This window comes from Malania oleifera, chromosome 8, assembly GCF_029873635.1.
Source record: "Malania oleifera isolate guangnan ecotype guangnan chromosome 8, ASM2987363v1, whole genome shotgun sequence".
In the NCBI taxonomy this organism is placed as follows: domain Eukaryota; kingdom Viridiplantae; phylum Streptophyta; class Magnoliopsida; order Santalales; family Ximeniaceae; genus Malania; species Malania oleifera.
The window spans coordinates 10,577,482-10,600,724 of NC_080424.1; the positions used below are offsets into that span (position 1 = coordinate 10,577,482).

The 23,243-nt window shown below is 34.4% G+C and overlaps 1 protein-coding gene across 3 annotated transcripts; it reads right to left on the bottom strand.

Moving 5' to 3' along the window:
- Positions 1 to 585: 585 nt before the first annotated feature.
- LOC131161977 (tubby-like F-box protein 8) lies at positions 586 to 17,461 on the bottom strand. 3 transcript variants are annotated; one of them, XM_058118057.1, is made up of 6 exons: positions 17,209 to 17,461; positions 16,483 to 16,559; positions 15,299 to 15,763; positions 15,096 to 15,183; positions 6,464 to 6,596; positions 586 to 1,549 (listed from the first exon to the last, which is right to left on the bottom strand). In XM_058118057.1, the coding sequence occupies exons 3-6, from the start codon at positions 15,644 to 15,646 to the stop codon at positions 841 to 843; spliced, it is 1,278 nt and encodes a 425-aa protein (XP_057974040.1). In that variant the 5' UTR covers positions 15,647 to 15,763; positions 16,483 to 16,559; positions 17,209 to 17,461; the 3' UTR covers positions 586 to 840. The 3 variants fall into 3 exon arrangements, with proteins under 3 accessions (XP_057974040.1, XP_057974042.1, XP_057974041.1); XM_058118059.1 differs by having other exon boundaries at positions 15,299 to 15,632; positions 17,209 to 17,425; XM_058118058.1 differs by lacking the exon at positions 16,483 to 16,559 and having other exon boundaries at positions 17,209 to 17,443.
- Positions 17,462 to 23,243: the final 5,782 nt, after the last annotated feature.

A 23,243-nucleotide genomic window follows, 5' to 3' on the forward strand; every position in this document is an offset into this window, starting at 1 on the left:
GAAGCATGGAATGTACTTTTTGTAAATGATTTGGCAATAAATGAAAATGCATAACTTTCAAGGCTTTGAGTTTCAATTTGAACATTAAAATTCCATGCTTCAAAAAAATAAGATACAAAATTAAAAATATAGAAAACAATTAAAGGATATCTTTCAATTTCCCTATATAAACTTTAAAAGTAAAAAAAAAAATAATAATAATATGCTTTTAATTACTTCAAAAATTAGAAATGAAAAGTAAAACTATTTCCACATACAAATACTGACTATTTTTTTGTTATCTTTTTATTTTTAAACAGATCATGAACCTAAGCAAATAGCCCATTTTTTTTTTTAGATTAAAAAAAAATATATCCCAAACAGGCCATAGTCTTAAGTAAAAAATGGAGCTGAAAAACAATTATCGACGGGCTAGTTATAATACCGTATTAGCGTTGTTGTAATAAAGTATTAGGGCTTGCCAACCAAATGGAATGGAAACGAGAAACAAAGTCTCACCTGACAACTAAAGGTATCATCAGGTCACGCCCTCGAACGTCCACATTCCCTCAAAAGCTTTAGCTTCATGCTCCCCCCAGACACAAGTTTTAAATCCCATTTGATTCTTAAAAAGTCGAATGGGAGATTGGATGAACACCAATCCAACAAGAAAGGGATGAAGGGTTTTGACAAGGAAAAAGAAAATTACAAAATCCTCCCAGTGCACACATTGTTTTGCACCCTTCAAACTGCAATGACTTTGCACATTAACTGCACAACCGCACGCCATGCCATGCAATGAAAAACCATTAAAGACTAAATGTTCTACCATTTTAATTGTCCTTTTCCCCTTGTTTTCTTCTATTCACAGGCTAATTTGGTGTCAAAGCTGCTCAAACAGATGGCGAAAGCCTGAAATGCAGAAAGTGGATATCTGTAATCCATGGTAAACATATCCTTACCAACCTTACCAAACTGCAGAATGATCTTGTCATGCTCGGCTGGGGCAGGCTGGGATGGTGTTGGTGCACCGGCAGCAGGCTGTGCAGCAGCAATCAGCTGAAAATTTTTGACAGAGGCAACAGTTACTCTTCCCCTGAAGTTAAGACACCAACACTGCAATTGCTCATGCCATCTTGGTGCCTTGTTCCGAAGAGTCAAGGGTCTCTCTTTACCCTCATTTTCTTCATCACGAGATCCAAAAATGTCAGAGAAACGGGAACTGCTAAACTCCGTAGAGTTGTCAATTGATTTGGAGAAGGAGATGCTCCGGAAAGAATCCTCAAGGGAGCAAGGCAGCAGCTCAGGTTGGCCGGGAACAGTACCACCAGGATCCAGAGCAGAGGCAGGGATTGAGTGCATTGTGCAGTGCATCCGGCGAGGGCCTCTTGTACCAAGCACATTCAGCTCATAAGTCACCTGCGCAATGTTGTAACTTCCGGATGGGACTTTTGGAGAGACCTTTTTTGAGTAAAACCTACGGCTTGTATGGCCAGGTGTAGAAAGGTGGCCACTGTTATACGGAGGCTGTGTGTCGTAAATTATAAATTTTGTACCTAAGAAGTTTGACCTGAAACAATAAAGAGTACTTTTTCAATTAAATTTTGGACCACATGCAGGGGTTAAAACATGTGAACAAGATAGTAGCATTAAAACTGCACATATGAAGGAAAAAATGAGGCCCTTTGCATCACAACTTTTAGCATAGTACAGTAGGCTCTAAAGAGAAATAATATGGGTGTACAATAATTATACCATTTATTAGAAAAAATTATTTGAAATAACAATCAATTAAAAAAATACAGCATCCCACCTAACTGATGAATACTCAACAGTCAATGGGTAAATATCTCCATCAAACGACAAGTGGAAAAACGAGAGCAGCTGTTATGACAGGACATGCAAGATTAAATAGGAAATAAATGTCTCAGCGAGCAGCCATAGGTAGCTCAAACTGATGATGAAATGGGGGGAAGCCATCTAACAGTGAATATTATAACTATCAACAGAATTCGTAAGGCATATGTTGGTGCGACTCATGCAAATCACAAAGGAGGGAGTAACCAAGTCAGAAAACTACTGTCAACATGTGATTACAAGGGGAAAAATAAAAACCATATAAAGGAGATCAAGCAAGATTCATGCAATCAACCACAATATTGGAATCTACATTCATCTGAATTCAGAGATCTGTCCATCAGTGCATTTATTATATGTTGCTCCAATCATCATTGCAGGCACATTCGCCTTTACACCAATACACCACCCTTCATATCTTTTCATAGTAGAATATGCCCAAAACATTGACCATATCCCAACAATTCAAACAACCCAAAATATCAATTTCGAGAAATTTTATCAAATGTTTCTCCAAATATATTTTTTAAAAAATTAATGACTAGCTCCAAAAAATAAAGCAATAGTTTACATATCAAATTTGAATTTGTAAATCCACACCATGTAAACCATACTATCAAGTATAGTATAGCATCTTTGAAGATAGAACAACAACAACAACAACAAGCCTCGAGTCCCACTAGGGCTACATAAATTCTTTTCCACCAATTCACCCAATCAATGGCATTATCCTCCTCTAACTTATCAGCTATTAAGTCTTCTCTCTTAATCTCATTCCAAGTTATTTTAGTTCTACCCGTACCCCTTTTAATAACCCCCAACAATAACTCACTAAAGTGCTGCTTGGCCTCCATTTTAGATGCCCAAATCATCTACATCGCCCATCCCTTATCTTGTCTTCGAACGATGGTATGCCTAACTTATTGCGTATATGTTATTTACTCAATTTATATTTTAATGTTATACCTCTCATCCACCTTAACATTCGCATTTTGGAAACTTTTATTTTTTGCACATATTGTTTCTTAATTGCCTAACATTCTGATCCACAAAGCATGGCGGGCCATATAGCAGTCCTATAGAACTTTTCCTTTAATTTTAAGGATATTCAACAGTCACAAAACATGACTGACGCACTCCTCCATTTTACCCATCCTGTTTTAACCCTATGTGTTACATCCTAATCAATTTCTCCTTCCGCTTGGATAATAAATCCCAAGATAACAAAGTCTATTAATGTTATTAATTTCTTGATTATCAAGTTTAACCTTATCTCCAATACTTCTCCTTACATTACTAAATTACGTTTCATATAGGCTCTTATTTCTAGTTATACCATTTTAGACTCTAAAGCAGTTCTCGAAATTTCTAAATTAAATTTAATTTCAAATCACTCGTACTTCCATCAATCAAGAAAATATCATCTGCAAAAAACATACACCAAGGGATCTCGTTTTGGGTACTCCTAGTGAGTTCGTCAATCACTAAAGTAAAAAAAGATAAGGGCTCAAGGTAGAACTTTGATGTACACCTACTATAATTGGAAATTCTCTAGAATCCCCTCCTATAATCATAACACTAGTCGTTACTCTATCATACATATCCTTAATAACCTTAGTATATCTATAGCAAACTCCCTTCTTTTCTTAACCCGCCAAAGAACTTCCCTAAGTACTCTATCATAGGCTTTCTCTAGGTCAATAAAAATCATATGCAAGTCCCTCTTCTTTTCCCTAAGCTTTTTTTCATTAATTTTCTTAAAAGATAAATAGCTTATGCTTTTGATTTCATAGGCATAAAACCAAAATGATTCTTTGAAACTCTTGTTTCTAGTTTTATTCATTATTCAACTACCCTTTCCAACAATTTCATCACATGACTCATAATCTTAATTCCACGATAGTAATTACAATTTTGAATATTACCTTTGTTTTTTTATGAAGGTATTAATGCACTTTTCCTCCATTCCTCTAATATTTTCTTGGTTATTATAATATTGTTGAATAGATTAGTTATCAACATATTTCTTTTATCCCCTAAACATTTTCCAAACTTTAATTGGTATGTTACCTAGTCCTATAAATTTCCCACTTTTCATCCTTTTTAAAGCCATCTTAACTCCAGTGACTCTAATGGCGTCAATAGTTCTCCTATTTTTACTCTTTTCCTCTTTTGTCACTTCCAAGTTCAAGCTTTCAATTTTATTTTCATTAAACAACTTATTAAAGTATCTCTGACATCTCTCTTTTATGTCTTCTTCTTTAGTTAATACATTTTCATTCTCATCCTTTATACATTTTACAATAGCTGAATCTTTGCATTTTCTCTAGCTCCTGCAAGTTTATAAATGTCTCTTTCTCTTTTTGTATCTAGTCTAGCATATAAAGTATCATAAGCTTTATGTTTAGCTTATGTAATGGCCTTTTTAGCATTTTTTTTTTCTTGCCTTTTTATACTTTTCAAGCTTTTCTATGTTCCTTCAACTTTGTCATGTTTTATACTAGTTTCTTTCTGCCTTAACGGCTTTTTGGACATCTTGATCCCACCACCAACTTTCTTTACTGCTCGAGTATCTTTCTCTAGATTCACTTAAAATCTCTTCTGCCAGCTTTGTGATAGAGTTTGCCATTCTATTCCATACAATGTTCGCATCTACCTTACCCCTATTTTTCAATCACTCTCATCGATCATTTTATCCTTTTAACTTTTACTATATTTTCTCACTTCAAGCTCCAACCATCTCGTCCTCTTACGTTGATTTATGTTACTCTTTCTCTTCCATTTTTTTAGAATATATATCTAATACTAGGACTTTACATTGTATTGTCAAACTTCCACTCAGGATAACTTTACCATTCTTACATGATAGATAATCCTCCTTCCAAAATAAGAAGAAATCTCTTTGGCTTTTATTTTACCCACTTTTGAAAGTTATTAAGTGTTCTTTTTTTATAAAACAGCCAAACAGGTAGTCAATATAACCAAATCATAAGACATGGCAAAATCTAAAATCGTCTCACCAACCTCATTTTTGTCTCCATGTCCATGACCTCCATGAATCCTCACATAACCTATACCATCATTTTCCAATGAAATCATTTAAATTAGCTCCCATAAATGTCTTTTCAGACCTTGATATCCCTTGTGTAATACTACCCATATCTTTCCAAAATTGTCTTTTTAAGTTTTGTTGCAAAGCCTAATTGGGGAGCATACGCACTAATGACATTTACTATATCTAGGCCTAGAACTATCTTAATTTTTATGATCTTATCCCCTATTCTTTTAACATCTACTATATTATCTATAGGTCTTTGTCTACAATGATTTCCACTCCATCTTATCTTTTCTAGTGTACCAAAGTCTAAATCCTGATTTTTCAATTTTCTCTAACTTTCTTCCCTACCCAATTCATCTCTTGAAGGCAAATTAGGTAAATTTTTAATTTTTCTTCTAATAATTGCATCCAGAATCCCCAAGCTTTTACTTGTAGAAGTCTCATATTCCAAGTTGCTAATCTGATCCTAGTTATTTGTGCTAACTTTTTAGCTCTCTCCCGTCTAGAATAACTCAGTCTAGTTTGCAGAAGTCAAGTTTCAAATCCCAAATTTAATACATAAACTGTACTAGTTTGAAAAGGACAATCTAAAGCAATTTCCCTCACTCCACTACCTAAATACTACTACTTGGGTGTTATTGGTTTCCTAAATTTCGAGGGGATCAATATACTAATGCAAGACCATGCACTACTTAAAATCATAGGGCACCCACACTCTCTCCCTCGGTTTGGTTTGAACATGACAATCTAAAGCAATTTCCCTCGCTCTACCTAAACACTTTCTTAAATGCTATTGGTTTCCTGCTTTATGCACAACTCATTTTGTGATTGCTTATGGAAGATAGAACCAGTTTCCATACTTTTGGATGCACTGCTGTGTTCTGATAAACATGAATTACGAGAGAATTGATTTTCTAATTCAATTATTCAACATACCAAGCACTTGGATTCACTGATATGTTTTTTTAAACACAAATTTTGAGGGGATCTAAAGCAATTTCCCTGACTCCACTACCTAAACATTGTTTCTTAGGTGTAATTGATTTCCTGCATTATGCACAACTCTTTTAGTGGCTGCTTCCTCAAGGGGATCAATTTTCTAATTCAATAAACCATGCACTTGGATGAACTGATATGTTACAGTAAACATGAATTTTGAGGGGATCAATTTTCTAATTCAATAGACCATGCACTTCTTGAGCAATAATAGAGCTCCCTCCCTTTAGACAATGCGCTTGAATGCACTGATGTTCTTGTAAACATGAATTTTGAGGGACCAATTTTTAATTCAATAGACCAGATGCGCCTCTTGATCAGATGTTCCTCCCTCCCTCCAATGATATTCTTAAAAAATTCTCTACTAGTCACAAAAAAGACATTAGCTGTAAACCATGGAAAAGCGTATACTCCTTGAAAAGTTTTGTAAGAAATAAAAAACAATATTGTGCATTTGGGATATTTTTAATTGAATGACATATTTGTCCAGCTATCATGCTGCATAATATTCTTCCATCAACAGGAAAATTAAGCATGCAGCAGCACACAATTGGGGCAGGGAGTATAGAGTACCTCAGTTTTCCAATGTATGTGCTGCTTGATCTTGATATATGGTCTGCATCCATGGAGATCACATACTCGGTGCAAGTAGTTCTCCGAGTTCGCTTTGCAGAAAGAAGAAATTTCCCATTTTCAACAAGCAAAGCTGGAAAAGCAAAGCATTGTAAAAGCATATCCCGAGAAAATTTCATACATCACAAGAAAAGAAAAACATCACCAATATATGTGTTTATTAAGTTCATTCAACAGCAACGTTACAATACAATATCAATTTTATTGACATTGTCGACATATGCTTTAATTTAATTTTGAGCTGCTAACATATGCTTTAAATCATTGTTATTATTGTTATTATTATCACAACACCATATCCATTTATTGAAAAATGACATATGCAGGCGCATTTGTGTATTTTGGAAATGTCAAATGCTCAGATGATTGAATGAGATGAAAAGGTCAGTGAGGATGGTTGTCTTAAGGGGAAAAATAAATGGAGTTTGATTAAAATGGTAATGAAACCAGCGAGTTTGCCCGTCATGAGGTTCAGGAAACATAAGATATGTTTCCATTCCTCTAATTTAGCGGGTGATAATCTCATGTGCAGCAACTTCACTTCATGGTCTGGAAGTTGCTCCTAGTTTCATGGAAGATGATATAGGTGACAAGTACCTTGTTATGGAATAGAATAGGGGTGGTGTTTCACCAACCCATCTCATCTGCAGTATCAATGGGAAGGATATTGAAGCCCAAAAACTTGTAGATCATATGGACTTGAGTTCACACCAGTAGGTCAAGTAGATCAACTGAGAAGTGGTAACTAAGTGGTAACTGGTAAAGAATAAGACGCATTCAGTTAATTATGGAGGAAAAGATTTAAAAAGAGATTTTTTTTGTTTAGGTAGCTTAGGTAATCTTTTCATTTTTTTTTCCCCCATCAATCTTTTTCACATTATTTGTCTTTTCTTTTTGTGGACTTCTCTTGATCCTTTCATTGAAAGTCTTTGTTGGCCTAACAAGGCTTACGAATCTTGTTCAAAGCAAAGGATCTTAACATGTTTTGCTAAGATACGTTTCAGGATTCAAAAGCTTTCATAAAGAGATCAAGCTCAAGTGTTTGTAAACAAGCTCACATGAAGATTATGCTTGGCCCATGATGAAACAAAAGAAAATTGAAGAAAGAAAAGTTTGGATTCAAAGATAGAAAAATCTAATGAAGCTTAAAGTATAAACCGAACCTCGTAAAAAACTCTGTCTCACTCTCTTTCCCTAAACTCTCTTTAATTTCCTGCACATATATAACTGCGTGGTTGTTCATTTCAAATCTATAAATTGTGTGGATTGGATATTAAATAAATCAAAAATTAATTTGACCTTGGGATTGCAAAAACCGAAAGGGAGTACGTTGGTTGATAAATACTTATTGCGAAGACCATAAGGAAGTACGTTGATTGATTAACACCCAAAACTTATTAATTGAAAGTTTATTTAAAATCTGAGTTTCGGAAGAGTGTTGAAATTTTCAGTTGTGCTTCATTAAAACAGGGCTTTTATCAAACTCTACTTTGAGTTACTCAATCGCTGAATCTCGGAAGCTTTGCTGAATTCATTCTTTAGTGTGAATCTTGTTTTGGTTATCTTGTTGAGAGGATTGAATTATTCAAAAGCTGAAAGCATTACATTGTGAATCATTGGTTTGTGTTGATTGAATCAATTTACTGGTTGGGTGTTAATTGACATTACTGCAAGATCAAGTTGATTTACTCATTCTTAAAGTTTTAAAAGTGAATATTGATTCCTAACTGATATTGTAATACAAATCATCCTTGTTTGAGTACTAAATTTACAATAAGTTGTGAATCTATAAAAGGAGTTAAAAGAAACTTTTAAAACCCAATTCACCCCCCCCTCTTGGGACTACACCTTACTTTTCAATTGGTATTAGAGCAAGGTTGTAACAAATCTTAACCTAGAAGTGACAAAGATCTTTATGGCACACCTAGGCGTAGCTCCCTTTGCTGAGGGTCAATCCTCATATAGACCTCCTCTCTTTTGCGGAGTCAACTATACTTTTTGAAAACAACGAATGAGGATATACCTGCAAATCATGGATTGGAAGGCTTGGAAAGTTGTCACACACAGTGACATTGTCCCTACCAAAAACATAGATAACAAAGAAATAACTAAAGAGGAAAAAGAAAGGTCCGACAATAACCATAAGATGTTGCAAGTAAATTCAAGTGTTATGAATGTTTTATATTGTGCTCTTGATGTAAATGAATTCAATAGGGTCATGGCATCTAAATCAACTAAAGAAATATGGGATCAACTAGAGGTAACCTATGAAGGAACGGTTGATGTTAAAGATAATAGAATCGACATGCTCACAAGCGAGTATGAGGCCTTTAGGATAAACCCGGATGAAACCATCACTAGTATGTATACTGGGTTCACCTATATAATAAACTCACCCAATGCCTAAGGAAAGAATTACTCAACTTATGAGATGATCCGAAAAATTCTTAGAGGACTTCCACCGATTTAGGAACCAGAGGCCACTGCAATAAATGAAGGAAGAAATTTGAAAAACACCTCCCCGGATGAATTAATAGGTTCTCTACTCACTTATGAAATGGCAATAAACGAAAGAAGTGGAAAATCTAAAAATAAGGAATCCATTGCATTTAAAGCCTCGAGTGAAAGCTCTAGCGATGAAGATGAAGACGTAATGGATGATAACGATATAGCCCTCATAACCAAGATACTTGCAAAAAATCCTTAGAAAGAAGAATAAAAGAAAATTTCGGGACTCAAAATCAGATGAAAAAGAAACTAATAAGAAAGAAACAAGGAAAGAACCTCCTACATGTTATAATTGCAAGAAAGTTGGACACATAAAACCAAATTGTCCATAGCTTAAGAGGAATTCTAAGAGGAAAAAGAAAAAGACAATGAAGGCAACTACATGGAACAATATAAGTTCCAGTAGTTCAGAAAGTGAATCAAGTGACCAAGAAGTTGCTTATACTTGCTTTATGGCATGGGACGATGATGAAGAACAAAGTTCCATATCCAAATCATTAAATGACTCATACAATGAATCTTGCTCATATGATGAATCCAATGATGAGAGTGTGCCATTTTATGAAGAATTAAAAAGTGAACTATTCAAGGTTCATAAAATTCTTGTTAAAGTAATTAAACGATACACTTCATTGAAAAATAAAAATGAAACTGTTATGAAAGAATTAGAATCTAAAAATCTTACTGAAAGAGAAAAGGATTTAAAACTTAAGAGATTAGAAAGCAAGAATGAAAAAGGTGATGAAAGAATTGGAAGATCTAAGATCCCAAACTTCCATTGATAAGGAGAAAGATCTATATATTTCTAAACTAGAAAACAAAATCAGCAAAATGTCTCAAAATCAAGAAAAGGGTAAAAATACACAAGACCCGAAAATCTACGATCTTGAAAAGAAAATTAAGGATCAAAATAAAATAATTTACAACTTCACTAGAGGAAAAGTAAATCTTGATAAAATGATTGGTGCACAAAGAATGTCCTTGAATAAAGAAGGCATAAGATTCAATGGAGTTGAGAATACAAGGAAAAAGAACCTTTACATGGGGTACTTTGCAAAAGCCTCAAAAGACTATGCTAGCACCTCCTCAAATGCTTACACTCACACCACATGTTTTCTATGTAAAGAGAAGGGACATATAAAATTTGAATGTCCACTAAAGAGAAAGGGTGTGAAAATTAAACAAGTTTGGAAAGTAAAAGAAATATTTCTTGGTAAACCATCCGGACCCAAGAAAGTACGGGTACCTAGATAAAAAACCCAGTTCACAAACTAAGGACTCCAAAGATATTAGGATTAGTCATTCCCTTTTTAGAAATTAAGAAAGCTAAATCTATACTAAATTGAAAAGGGATGCCTCCATAGCCTACCAAATTCAAGATAGCCAATTCAAATATAAGAAGAAAATTTCTCCTTGTTCAATATATGGAAAGCTACTTAATCCAATTTAATACAAGGATATTGAACTAGTCAAAATGGAAAATCTTAAAGAAGAGATTATGAGCTTGTTGACGACTATAACATTGAAACAAATGAATACAAAAATGGTATTATTGGTCACAAATCAAGAAAGCTTGGATTGTACAAGGCTTATCTTCGAAATCAAGAAAGTCATTTGAAGCTTTGATAAAATGATAAACCAAAAGAGAGAGAGATTGAGTTGCAAAATTGAAATAACTTGTTAAACATGAGCATGTTATGATATTGATGATATTGATATGATATTAGTATTATTCTTGATATTGGTATCCATGAGCACTTACATGAAATTAATTGATATTTGAGCATGGCATGATAAATTCAAAAGCATGATTGATAATCTTGACACCTTCATGAATACATAGTTTATACTTCATGAATGAAATTATAAATTTATTGAATATGAAATACATTTCATTTAGGGGGAGTTAGATTTGTTATGTAATGATATCATGACTTATGCAAATCACTAAAAAATCTGATATAAAATCATTTATATTATATCATGTTATTTTGGGGACTTATTGTCTATCTTTTTATGCATGATGAATACAAATTTTTGCTTATGGTTGCTCATTGCTTGATATTTATAATTTTTTTTTAATCTTTTATTGATGTCAAAAGGGGGAGAATTTTTTGACAAAAATTAAGCATGACACTAGCATGACACTGCATACCTAAGCATGTATATTGGCTCAACTATTAAATGATGTACATGAGCATGACAATTAATCTTGATATATGAGCACGATATTGAAATTGATCTTGATATTGCAAATGGTGTTAAGATAATGCTTATTGAAAGGGGGAGCCTTTTTAAGGCTTACTCAATTTTTTGCTCCTTATTTGTCATTATCAAAAAGGGAAAGATTGTTGGCCTAACAAGGCTTATGAATCTTGTTTTGATGATAATAAAGCAAAAGATCTTAAAATGTTTTGCTAAGATACGTTTCAGGGCTCAAAAGCTTTCATAAAGAGATTATCAAGCTCAAGGTTTGTAAAGAAGCTCACATGAAGATTATGCTTGGCCCATGATGAAACAAAAGAAAATTGAAGAAAGAAAAGCTTGGATTCAAAGATAGAAAAATCTGATGAAGCTCGAAGCTTGAAGACAAGATGGAGTGAAAGAAAGACAAGCATGAAGACTTAAGTGCTTAGAATGTCAAAGTCTTAATAAGTCTTTATGTAAGTATTTCAAACAATTTCAATACGGATGCATGAAACTCTTAGGTTAATTTCTTAGACCTAGATACCTTTTAAAATACCTGAAAAATATTCTTATAAGGTCAAAAGTTATTTCAAAAATGTTACAATTATTTTTGGAATGAAAAGCACCAAAACAAGACTTTCTAAATTATGTTATTTTTTCTATATCCGCATTGATATACATTTTTCTCTATCAAACACTCCTTATCTTAAAAAGTGTTCAACATGAAAGTTGTGGAATTTTCTCTAACTTTCTGTTGATACCAAAAACGTCTTATTTCAATTGTACAAAAAAAATTACGATCAAAATACAGAAAGGTGGTCGAAGCTGTCAGGCGGCTGACCTTATCTGTTCAGGCGACTGAACGCAGATAGAACAACTTCAAGCGACTGACCCTTGTCTGGTCAGTCGACTAACCCAATACTGACTTCAAAAGTACACTGAATTTCAAGTTCAGGCGACTGAACCTCGTAATGGCTATTTTAAAACAGCGTCTAAAACTTTCCAAAAGTGATTTCTTGGCCACCAAACTTTGAGAAAACTTGGGAAATACTCTAAGCAACTTGGACAACACGAAAAATACTCTTTAAACTCTATAAATAAATGATTAAACCCAAGGATCAAACACACCAACAACCTACAAGTAGCAAATCAATCAAATTCTTTCTACTCTTCAAAGCTACCTTGCCTATACTCTTGTTAAATTACTTGCCGCAAGTTTGCTGAGAAAAGCTCACGGGTCTTTGCATTTTTACTGAGTTATCCAACCTAAGAAAGAACCCCAGTGATATATAGACTTGAGCTTCATATTTCTATATTGTTATTTGATTGAAGTATATTGTTTTTAAATTGTACTAACCAGCTCTTTTGAGCGTGTCTTGTACACCAATTTGTTTCTTGATTTTTCTTTGACGATTCGGGTTATTGGATCGTTGTACCAAACGTGAGATATTATTTGGAGAGACGTGCTCTAGCCTATTGAAGGAGAGATTGTAAAGGCTGCTCCTACCCGTCAAAGGAGTGTAAAACGGTTTGTTCCAACTTCCACCCATAAAGGAACGCTATAGTGGAATCCTTAGGTGGTAATGCCTAAGGCAAGGACGTAGGCTGGGTATAAACCGAACCTCATAAAAAACTCTGTCTCACTCTCTTTCCCTAAACTCTCTTTGATTTCCTGCACATATATAACTGTGTGGTTGTTAATTTCAAATCTATAAATTGTGTGGATTGGATATTAAATAAATCAAAAATTAATTTGACCTTGGGATTGCGGAAACCAACAGGGAGTACGTTGGTTGATCAATACTTATTGCGGAAACCATAAGGGAGTACGTTGATTGATTAACACCCAAGATTATAAATTGAAAGTTTATTTAAAATCTGAGTTTCAGAAGAGTGTTAAAATTTTCAATTGTGCTTCATTAAAACAGGGCTCTTATCAAACTCTACTTTGAGTTACTCAATCGCTGAATCTAGGAAGCTTTGCTAAATTCATTCTTTAGTGTGAATCTTGTTTTGGTTATCTTGTTGAGAAGATTGAATTATTCAAAAGCTGAAAGCATTACATTGTGAATCATTGGTTTGTGTTGATTGAATCAATTTATTGGTTGGGTGTTAATTTAACATTACTGCAAGATCAAGTTGATTTACTCATTCTTAAAATTTTAAAAGTGAATATTGATTTCTAACTGATATTGTAATACAAATCATCCTTGTTTGAGTACTAAACTTACAATAAGTTGTGAATCTATAAAAGGAATTAAAAAAAACTTTTAAAACCCAATTCACCCCCCCTCTTGGGACTACACCTTACTTTTCAGTCTTTTTTCTCTCTCCCTTATTATATTCCTTTTGTTTTAAACAATTGTCATATATACGTTAATTAAGTTTATTGAAAAGCTAGCTTGTGCCACCATATTCATTGATTTTATTAAAATATATGCTTAATTTTGAGTTGCCTGCAGCAAATTTCTAATTAGACCATAAATTACCACCTCCACCATAACCACCCCTACTACTTCTATTTCTATCAAAGGCCACATCCACACCTTGATGCAAACCATTTGAGAAGCACATACAGATAGTTTAAACAGTCAATAATTGATGATTTCCAAGCAAACATGCAGAACAAATTCTTTATGGTACGAAAGAGAACGATCCTAGACATTGTTAACCTTGCTGACCTTTGAGTCATTTAGGAGAAATGGGCCAGAGTGCATAATCAACCTCAGTTAGCTAGTAATCAAGACAATCAGAATTTGATTTGCCCTAAAAATTAAGCAAAGTTTCCAATAGCTACACAACTACCTACCATGGAATTATTATGTTTCATTTGGCACTACCCACCACTCCCCCTCCCCACTAAACAACAAAAAGTGATGGAAGAAAAAGGGATAGAAGCCATATGTGGTTAGCCAGACATCTTGTTTTCTCAAGCAACCCTAACTTTTGCTCCCACAGTTATATATTTCTAAGTAATCAAATACAGATGAAAAGGTCCAACATGGAATAACACATAATGGATATGAGGTCACGTGCATGAATTTTGTTTATGATAAGGCAACATCAATGCGGCAACAATGCTTACCTGGCTAGTTAAATGTCTTTTTCAGTCAAGAAAGTTCCATGTTTCTATCATTCATTATCTTGGATTGCACATACGCAGAAATAAACTGTTTGGGCTATTAAACTGGTAAGAGGAGAGAGAGGGAAAGATTTCTATTAGATGTCATGACCGTTTTTAACAGATGTGTCACTATCTCTGCAGCAAAGAATAGTTAATTGCTCCAAATGCAGATAAATCATCTCCCCTCATTCGCCACATAGATGTACAAGAGCGACTCCCACATTGAGAGAGAACCATGCAAAAAAGAAGAGTAATGCAAAAAGCATTTGGTTTTCAAAATTTTCCTCATATGCAACATCAGCTCAAGCTTCAACTGTCAACTCCTACTGCATTGCTCATCAGCACCCTTTTATTATCCATGTGTTCCAACTGTAATTTTGTTTGCTCAAATTTAAAAATATTCCCACCCACACCCCCTCTATTCCATAACATACACCAGCAGAATGGGTGTTACATTCTAAGCCAGTGTATAAAAGCGGCATGGTTCCAAATAGCAATATATTAATAATCTCCTATGATGATCAAAGATAATTAGTACTAAAATTATTTAACCAATTAAAAATTTTTACAAAAGAAGACATAAATTCCATAATTAGGTTCTCATCTAAAAAATGTTATTTTACATAATTATACTGCCGCACAAACTATTAATGAACTTTCAAAACCACATTATGCGACAATGATAACTGACTGCTAAAAAGCATGACAAATTCACAAATTAGTTGCACTTGAATCATTGTAACAAAAGCTGACCTGGGCTAAGGCACAAAAAAAGGTGGTAGGTTAAATTAGATTTATCCCTCTTAATGAAACATTGAATGGTTCCATCCCGAGGCCCCGGCTGCAAAAGACAAAACTTTTGATTAATTGCAAAGCAGCTGCATCAAGAGGGCAGTTCTTGTATAAAACTCAATAACACATAATAATTCAAAAAAAAAATCAAAACAACACAATACCTGCTTCAGGGAAATTGGAAATGTAAGCTTCCCAGAAAATTCAGGATTTCTGACAATTTCTTTGCACATTTCTCTCCATGACCTGCAAACAGCAGCACAGGCAACAACACTCTTGCGAGCAGGCCATGTGCCCTCACTAGCCTCCAGTCTCTTAATTACATCGCGTAGGAGCTCAGGTGGGAGGCTAGCCCAAGGGCTATTCTGGATTACCAAAGGCTGATCCTGCAACTCATGGACTGATCCATGGGATTTCCCCCTATGTTGACCAGGAATCCTAACCTCAAAGCTCCGTCTTGATAAGCTTCCAAAACCATCCCTTACATCACGAACAATGCTGCGGAATGACATCTATGCCAATGTAAAGACACCCCAGAAACTAATATTTCTTTCAATATGATTGCATAAATTACAATCCACCTAGGTTGAATGATGGACACAGGCAATTACATGCTTATATCCATGCATCTGCATTCCAAAAAAATTAATTCAAATTTCTGCTACAAAGCATAAAACTCGAAGGAACAAAATAAAGGAGGGGGGGGGGGGGGGGAAAGTAAAGAGGTCAAATGGGGCAGCACAAAGCAAGTAAAGGTGATTCCTAAAGAAAATAAACTCGTACATGGATTTAAGGATGCCTAAAATAACAGGTTTTATTAGAAGCAATTTTGCAGTTCTTAAACTTTGTTATAGTTTAATCTATTTCTAGCAAGCTCGCTCTTATCAAAAAATAAATCAACTTAAACAATCTCTCTTTATATCATCCTAAGAAGCAACTGAATTAAGCTTCTATTAAGCAAATATCATTTGAACAAATAGAAAATAAAACAAATGCTCTACAATTCTAAGAAGTAACGCATCAAATAAGGAGAAAATGGCTTGACAGATCCCCAAAACGAATGATATATACAGAAATTGAGCATGACAATTGCCTGATTGTAGTTCAAGAGTACAGCATCTAGAATGCAGGAACACTTGTATTTTCAGGACAATGAATCAGAAAAAACCTACAGAATGGCATACCTAGATGTGCATGTGATGGTGTTTGGGTGGATGTCGGCTTGTGATTCATGTTAAGTGAAAGAACATACATACGTAAAGAATTATTGTGTGGAATAGAAACTGTAGGTTAGAAAACTAATCCGCAAATTAAAAGGTTACAGAGCTCAAACAGTGAGGAGTCTAACCAAAATCAAGATCCATTGTTTCAACTGCGATTTTCAAATCTTAGTAGAACCCCAGATCAGAGGTTTCCTCGACAACACTGCAACAACACAAACTGGCCTCAGAAACGAAAAGGTTCAACAATTCTAACTCTATATGCATACAGCTAAAGCTAAAATCTATGCCAACTTCAGAATGTCAAGAAAAACCATAAATTAAAACCCAGAAAACATTTTCACGCACATAAATCGCACGAAAAATTGCAGTTAAGAAGCACTACAGTCAAAAAAGGAGGGAAAAAAACTCTGCACAAGCAACAAAAACTAAAAGGAAGGAGAGTCTCAAAGTCAACAAAACAAAGGGAAATGTGGATTCTGTCGAATACCTTGTAAGAAAAGGCAGAGAAACTTTAAGAAACCTTAGCTTAGCAAAAAAAACCAATTAAAGAAAAGAATGCAAAACAAAACAGTGAGAACTCAAAAAATTTCTGTTTGTTTTTTTCTCTTGTTATTGCAAGAAACTAAGGAATCAGAAGACAAACATGAAAACCCAAAGTCCAAACAAAGTCGTAGAAGGTTTTTTTTTTCTTAACAAAAAAATTCCCCTGAAATTAAAACATAAGAAAGGACAACCAACAACAAAAGGAGAAATGAAATCTGAGAGATCTACAAACTGAAAACGAAGAGAACCCAAACAGTGGAACCAAAAAACCCGAACAGCCCCGAAAAGAGAGGATCAGAGTATCTCACCGTCTCCAAGCATCAACACTATTACCAGATCCTTCGCTTTAGCACACGGTTTCTCTCCCTCTCCTGCCTCCCTCTCCCTCTCCTATCCGGAATTCAACCCTTATTATCAAATCCCATTCACGAACGACTTAGAAAAAGTAATTTATTTGTGCGTATTAATAAAGTATGATTATAATAAATCCGCCAATACTTTTGAAATTGACGCTATATTAATCATTATTATATTTGTATACTACATTTTTAAAATATACACATGACAGACTGCCTAGTTCCTACTTTATAAAGTTAAAGGAGTGAATTAAACTGCAATTTCCTAAAATTCAATTTAATTGCACTTTATTCCTTAGATTTTTAAATTGTAATAATTTTTATTTTTTAAATTAAAAATTATAATAATTTTAAATTCTTATTAAAGCTTTACATCTAGTGTAGTTTAAATTCCTTTTTATAAATTTTATCAAAGTTAAAATTTATACTTTAAAAATTAAATTCTCACAATTTAAAATTCAAAGAGTCAACTACCTAAAAAAATATTAACTAAAATTCTCTTGCCATGATTAAGTCAACGAATTTACTCTAATTAGATTATTAATTTTCTTTTTATATGCATTCATAGATGAATTAGCAGGCTTTTTTACATAAATATTATTAAATATTTTGTGCATAAGCAATTTGCAGGTGACTTGTATGTCGGTAGGTGCATATGAGGGTGATAACAAAGAGCATGTGTAAATATATATATATATATATATATATATATATATATATATATATATATATATAAACCCACAAAACAAAATATGACATAAAATAAACATAAAAAGGAGCAAAGGCAATCAAGAATAGCAAATTGAGGAATAAGAATCTCTAAGCAATGTTGCCATCTCCTAAGTAGGGATTGGTGGATGATCAAGGAATCTCATATTTGAATTTCACTGCTGCTACCCAAGATGCCAATTTGTGTGTTGCTCTATTGGATTTTCTTGATGTAAAGGTGAATGTTGCTTGGAAGGATGTGTTCTGAAAAATAGGCCCTCAAATATACACAGCGGAATATATATTTGTGTATAAAGAATCAAAAACACAATACAGCAAATGATGAATATACAAAATTCATCCACAACCACTATAAGTAAATGAAAGCAAGAACAATCACACTGACACCAGGAATTATGTGATTTGATAATGTCTACATCCACGGAATCAAATGACAAGAATTCACTATTTTCTTATGGAAATTACAAGAGTAATACAAGAATCCTCTCAATTATCTCTTCAACCACACTTCTATCTTTATATACAACATATTATATATAAGCCCCCTTGGGGGTTTCCCCCCAAAACCCAGCAATATTAACATCCAATTATTCAAATTTCAAAAATCTACACATATTGTTTCAAGCCAATTAGTCAACTAATTGGGTTAGTCAACTAATTGGGTCAATTAATCGATAAATTGAGCCAATCAGTCGACAAATTTGGCCAATCAGTCAACTAATTTAGACAAAATGTAATTGTTATGAACTCTGTATCTTTTCAGTAAACTGATTTGGAATCACAATGACACCAAGAATTATGTGATTCGATAATGTTTACATCCACATAAGCAAATGACAAGAATTCACTATCTTCTTATGGAAATTACAAGAGTAATACAAGAATCCTCTCAATTCTCTCTTCAACCACACTTCTATCTTTATATACAACATATTATATATAAGCCCCCTTGGAGGTTTCCCCCCAAAACCCAAACATAATAACGTCTAATTATTCAAATTTCAAAAATCTACACATATTGTTTTGAGCCAATTAGTCGACAAATTGGGCCAATTAGTCAACAAATTGGGCCAATCAATCGACAATTTTGGCCAATTAGTCAACTAATTTAGACAGAATGTAATTGTTATGAACTCTGTATTTTTTCAGTAAACTGATTTGGAATCACAATGACACCAGGAATTATGTGATGCGATAATGTCTACATCCACAGAAGCAAATGACAAGAATTCACTATCTTCTTGTGGAAATTACAAGAGTAATACAAGAATCCTCTCAATTCTCTCTTCAACCACACTTCTATCTTTATATACAACATATTATATATAAGCCCCCTTGGAGGTTTCCCCCCAAAACCCAAACATAATAACGTCTAATTATTCAAATTTCAAAAATCTACACATATTGTTTCGAGCCAATTAGTCGACAAATTGGGCCAATCAATCGACAAATTTGGACAATCAGTCGACTAATTTAGACAGAATGTAATTGTTATGAACTCTTTATCTTTTCAGTAAACTGATTTGGCCTATCAGTCGACCGATTGCTACTGCTCCATCAACACAAGTGATTTTAACTATGTTTTCTTCCTTGTTTATGCACTCCTTCAAGTATATAAACTACAAAAATATAACAATCTCCACCTTGACGAATATCACCCCTTAGGAGAACCTAAAAACATATCTCGTTGCTCCACCTTGACTTTAGAATGTTAGGCTGGGTCCTTCTCCCTTCTAGCACTTGGAGACAAACACCAAGTCCAAGTAATGCCGCTTGAACTTATCATTGACAATTTCAGCTTTTACCATTAACCCCGATACAGTTATAAATGCAATACCTAAAGACTTCACCCTAAGCTTCCAACAAGACCATCCCACAATAGTAAACACAAAAGATGTTGCAAATCTTATATCTCCCAAGCCCCCTGCATAGTCCTCAACAAAACTTACAAGTAACAGTCCACTCAGTTGCCTGCTGAAACATCCCATTGCACAATCATAGGGGACATTTGACATATCCCAGACATCACAGCCTATCCTTAGGTACCGAGTGGTAGACATTTCACAACGATTCTCCATAGAACCCCTTAAGACAGCAAACAAAGTCTCCCTACAGTTCCGTTCATAAAACCACCCTAAGATAACACTAATCTCCCTACAACTCTGTCCATGTGAATCAGCAAACCAAGACCTATCTTGGTCATATCCAACACATTCATGTCAAAACCTTTCAACAGAGTTCTCAACTGATAAGCCTCAGTCAAAGCATTCACAGCCAATAACATGTCATTCATACAAAATAGATACATCACTCCACTGCATCCTGTCACCCTCTTCCCAACTAGAAGCCTCACCAACTCACACATCTAGTACGTATGTAATACTTCCATTTCCTCCACCATAGCACTCATCCACCTTTTTTTTCCCTTTGCCATGCGTTGCAACTTGAAAAATAGTAGGAACTTTGCTGTTGATAGCAATGAATGCATAAAACTCCAGTATGCTAATGTTATACCCAAGTGGTGGTTTGATAGTGCACACAAGCCCATTGATGATTCTGCTAGTCTAACGAGTTGAAACTCCCTGCAACATGAACTATTTCATCTCTGCCCTGAATTTGTTGCCCCACCTGCATCACATGCCCATTCATACCATGATACAGTTGACCTGAGATAGAACTCCTAGCATTTTTGCCCAAAAACCCTAACTCCACTTGAATAACATGATTGCTGCTGATTACGTGTCAAAGATGCGTAATTGGGCATTTAAATTCATGCATTAAAGATTATAATTTTAATTAAATGTCTAGTTATATTTAGTATTTCAAAATTGAGCCTATTTGAGTTAATTATCCTATTTTGCCATAAATTTATAGATATTGGTATTTTATTATTGTAGGATAATTTCTAGGAATTAAAGTCGTGCGCAATATTAAATGAACTGGGTCGTGTGTGAGATGCCATGCGTGCAACCCGTAAGCTTTGTGGGTTAATGCAATGCACATGGAGAAGGGCTTTGAAGCCCATGGAGCAACCTAATACAAGACAAGCCCAAGCTTTTAATTAGAAAGAGGAACGACCATAGAGACTTGAGGCCTGCACGGAGTGAAGAAACCAAAGGAGAAACAGGGCCTTATATGGCATTAAGGGTGGGCTGCGGGCCATGCATGTTTGGGTCGCCAGGCTGCATGCAAGAAGAGTGGGCTTGCTGGGCCGTGTGTGTGCGTGTGCCTGTGTGTGTGTGTGAGTTGAGAATTAATTTGAAGCAAAGAACAAAAGGAGGCCCATGGCTTTGTGTGTACTAGAAGAGAAACGGAAAAGAGAAAAAAAAAAGGAGGGTCGGGTCTTTGATGTGACCCGGCCATGCAAAGGCTAACAAAGTGGTCATAGGAGGGCTGCATTAAGGGGCTGGCAATTGGAGGGAAGTGTGTGTGTGTGTGTGTGTGTGTGTGTGCAGGTCGTGTAGGCTGGGGCCAGTAAAGGGCGTTGGCCTTGGAATGAAGAAAAAGTAAAAAAGGGAGTAGGTGTTGGCAGTAGGCAAAAAGAGAGTTTGAAAAAGAAAAGAGAAAAAGTGGACTGACTTTTCAAAGGTTTTTGGTGGGGTTGCTATTGTGTTAGAGCATCCTCATGGCCAGCCACATCTCTTCTCCTCTCTTCTCTCTCTCCCTCTCTTATTCTCTCTCTTGCCTTTGTTTACTTGTATTATGTTATGTTAATGTCACTTTAAATTTCTTGTTGGAACTTGCTGTATTATTTTAGTTTAATGTCATTTTAAAATACTTTGTTGGAACTTGCTGTTTATTAATTTACTTTAATTTCATCTTGATTATCTTGTTGGGTTATATCTATTTTTAATTTCAGTTTATTTGAAGTTCTTAATTATTATTGTGTTTGAGTATGTTGTTTTCCATTTAAGTAGTTAAAATATTGAGTTTATTTTTGTTCGAATTTATTGTTGGGTTGATTTTAATTTCTGTTCACATTATTGATTAGGTTATTGTCTTCATGTGAGGTTGATGTTGGGATATGACTTTTGTTTAAGTTAATTAGTGTGCAAAGTGTTTAGTTGAGTTAATTTCATTGTTGAGATTAGTACACCTTCACTTAAGGTCAATGTTGGAGTTGAGATTTTTTTAGGTTTAAGATAATTAGTGTGTTTGTTTATTTCAGTGTAGTTCTTCACTTTAACGTTACTTTAATGCTTGTTTAAGTTTAGTAATTTTGCTAGAATTATTTTAATTGAGAGTTTAGTCGTTTTCATTTAAACTTAGTGTCGAAACTGAATAATTGGTCTTTAATTAGTGAATTAATTAGTGTGTTGAAATTAAATATTTGTTTAAGTTAACGGAGGTCTTTGCTTTGATTTATTATTTGAATGTTTATTTAGCGAGTTGTCCGTTGATTTTGTGCGTGTCAGGTTCATAGTTTAGATGTTGCTTGTTTCAATTCCATCACAAATATTTCAAAACCCCAAAGATTTCAAATCTGAACCATGTTCAGTAAAATTGTTTTCTTATTTTCTTTTCTTGTTTCACGCTAATTTAAAACTAATATGCATTCTCTAAGGAGACGATTTAACTTGTTTAGGCTAATTATTACATGACGTAACTCCTATACCTGGGATAACCATAATGCTACTTATTTTTAGAAGTGAGTCAAGTTTTTGGTATCGTTATCAGGGGATGTTAGTTTTAGTTTCAAACTAGTGTTTTTCCCATTATTTTAATTTTTCTTATGAAAAAGGAAAAGAAAAAAAAAAAGAAAAAAACCTACATGCACCATTGCACCATCTTACACTATTTTATCTGATAACGCACTTAATTTCATAACTCAGTGTGGGAGGACGTCATTGATGCCTCAATTCTATGGGATGGAATCCGAGTGTCCTTATCGACCCCTGACAAAGTTTGAGTTGAGTTGCAATATTTTTTTCTAGTGCTAGAACTGATGAATTTATTAAAGTTCGTTTATTTACTTCCTCTTTGAAGGATAGAGCGAAGATGTGGTTTAATTATTTGATGTCTCATTTAGTCTCTAGTTGGAATGATATGGAATGTGAATTTTTGCACAAATTTTCTCCCTCACAGAGAACTCAATTTTTGTAGGAACAGATCAGTCAATTCGAGCAAAGAGCTGGAGAGAAATTTCATGAAAGCTGGGAGCGATTTAAAGATCTGGTTAGTATGTGTCCCTACCATGGATTTGAATCATGGCTCTTGGTCAACTACTTTTACACTGTGTTGACTCCTGACTTGAAACA

Excerpts from the sequence above, each read along its gene's own strand:
- LOC131161977 (XM_058118057.1), bottom strand. The coding sequence starts at position 15,646 with ATGTCATTCCGCAGCATTGTTCGTGATGTAAGGGATGGTTTTGGAAGC. Across the intron at positions 6,597-15,095 it reads TTTTTTGTGCCTTAGCCCAG|CTTTGCTTGTTGAAAATGGG; the intron begins GTCAGCTTTTGT and ends TTGCTTTTCCAG. Across the intron at positions 1,550-6,463 it reads ACATACATTGGAAAACTGAG|GTCAAACTTCTTAGGTACAA; the intron begins GTACTCTATACT and ends TTATTGTTTCAG.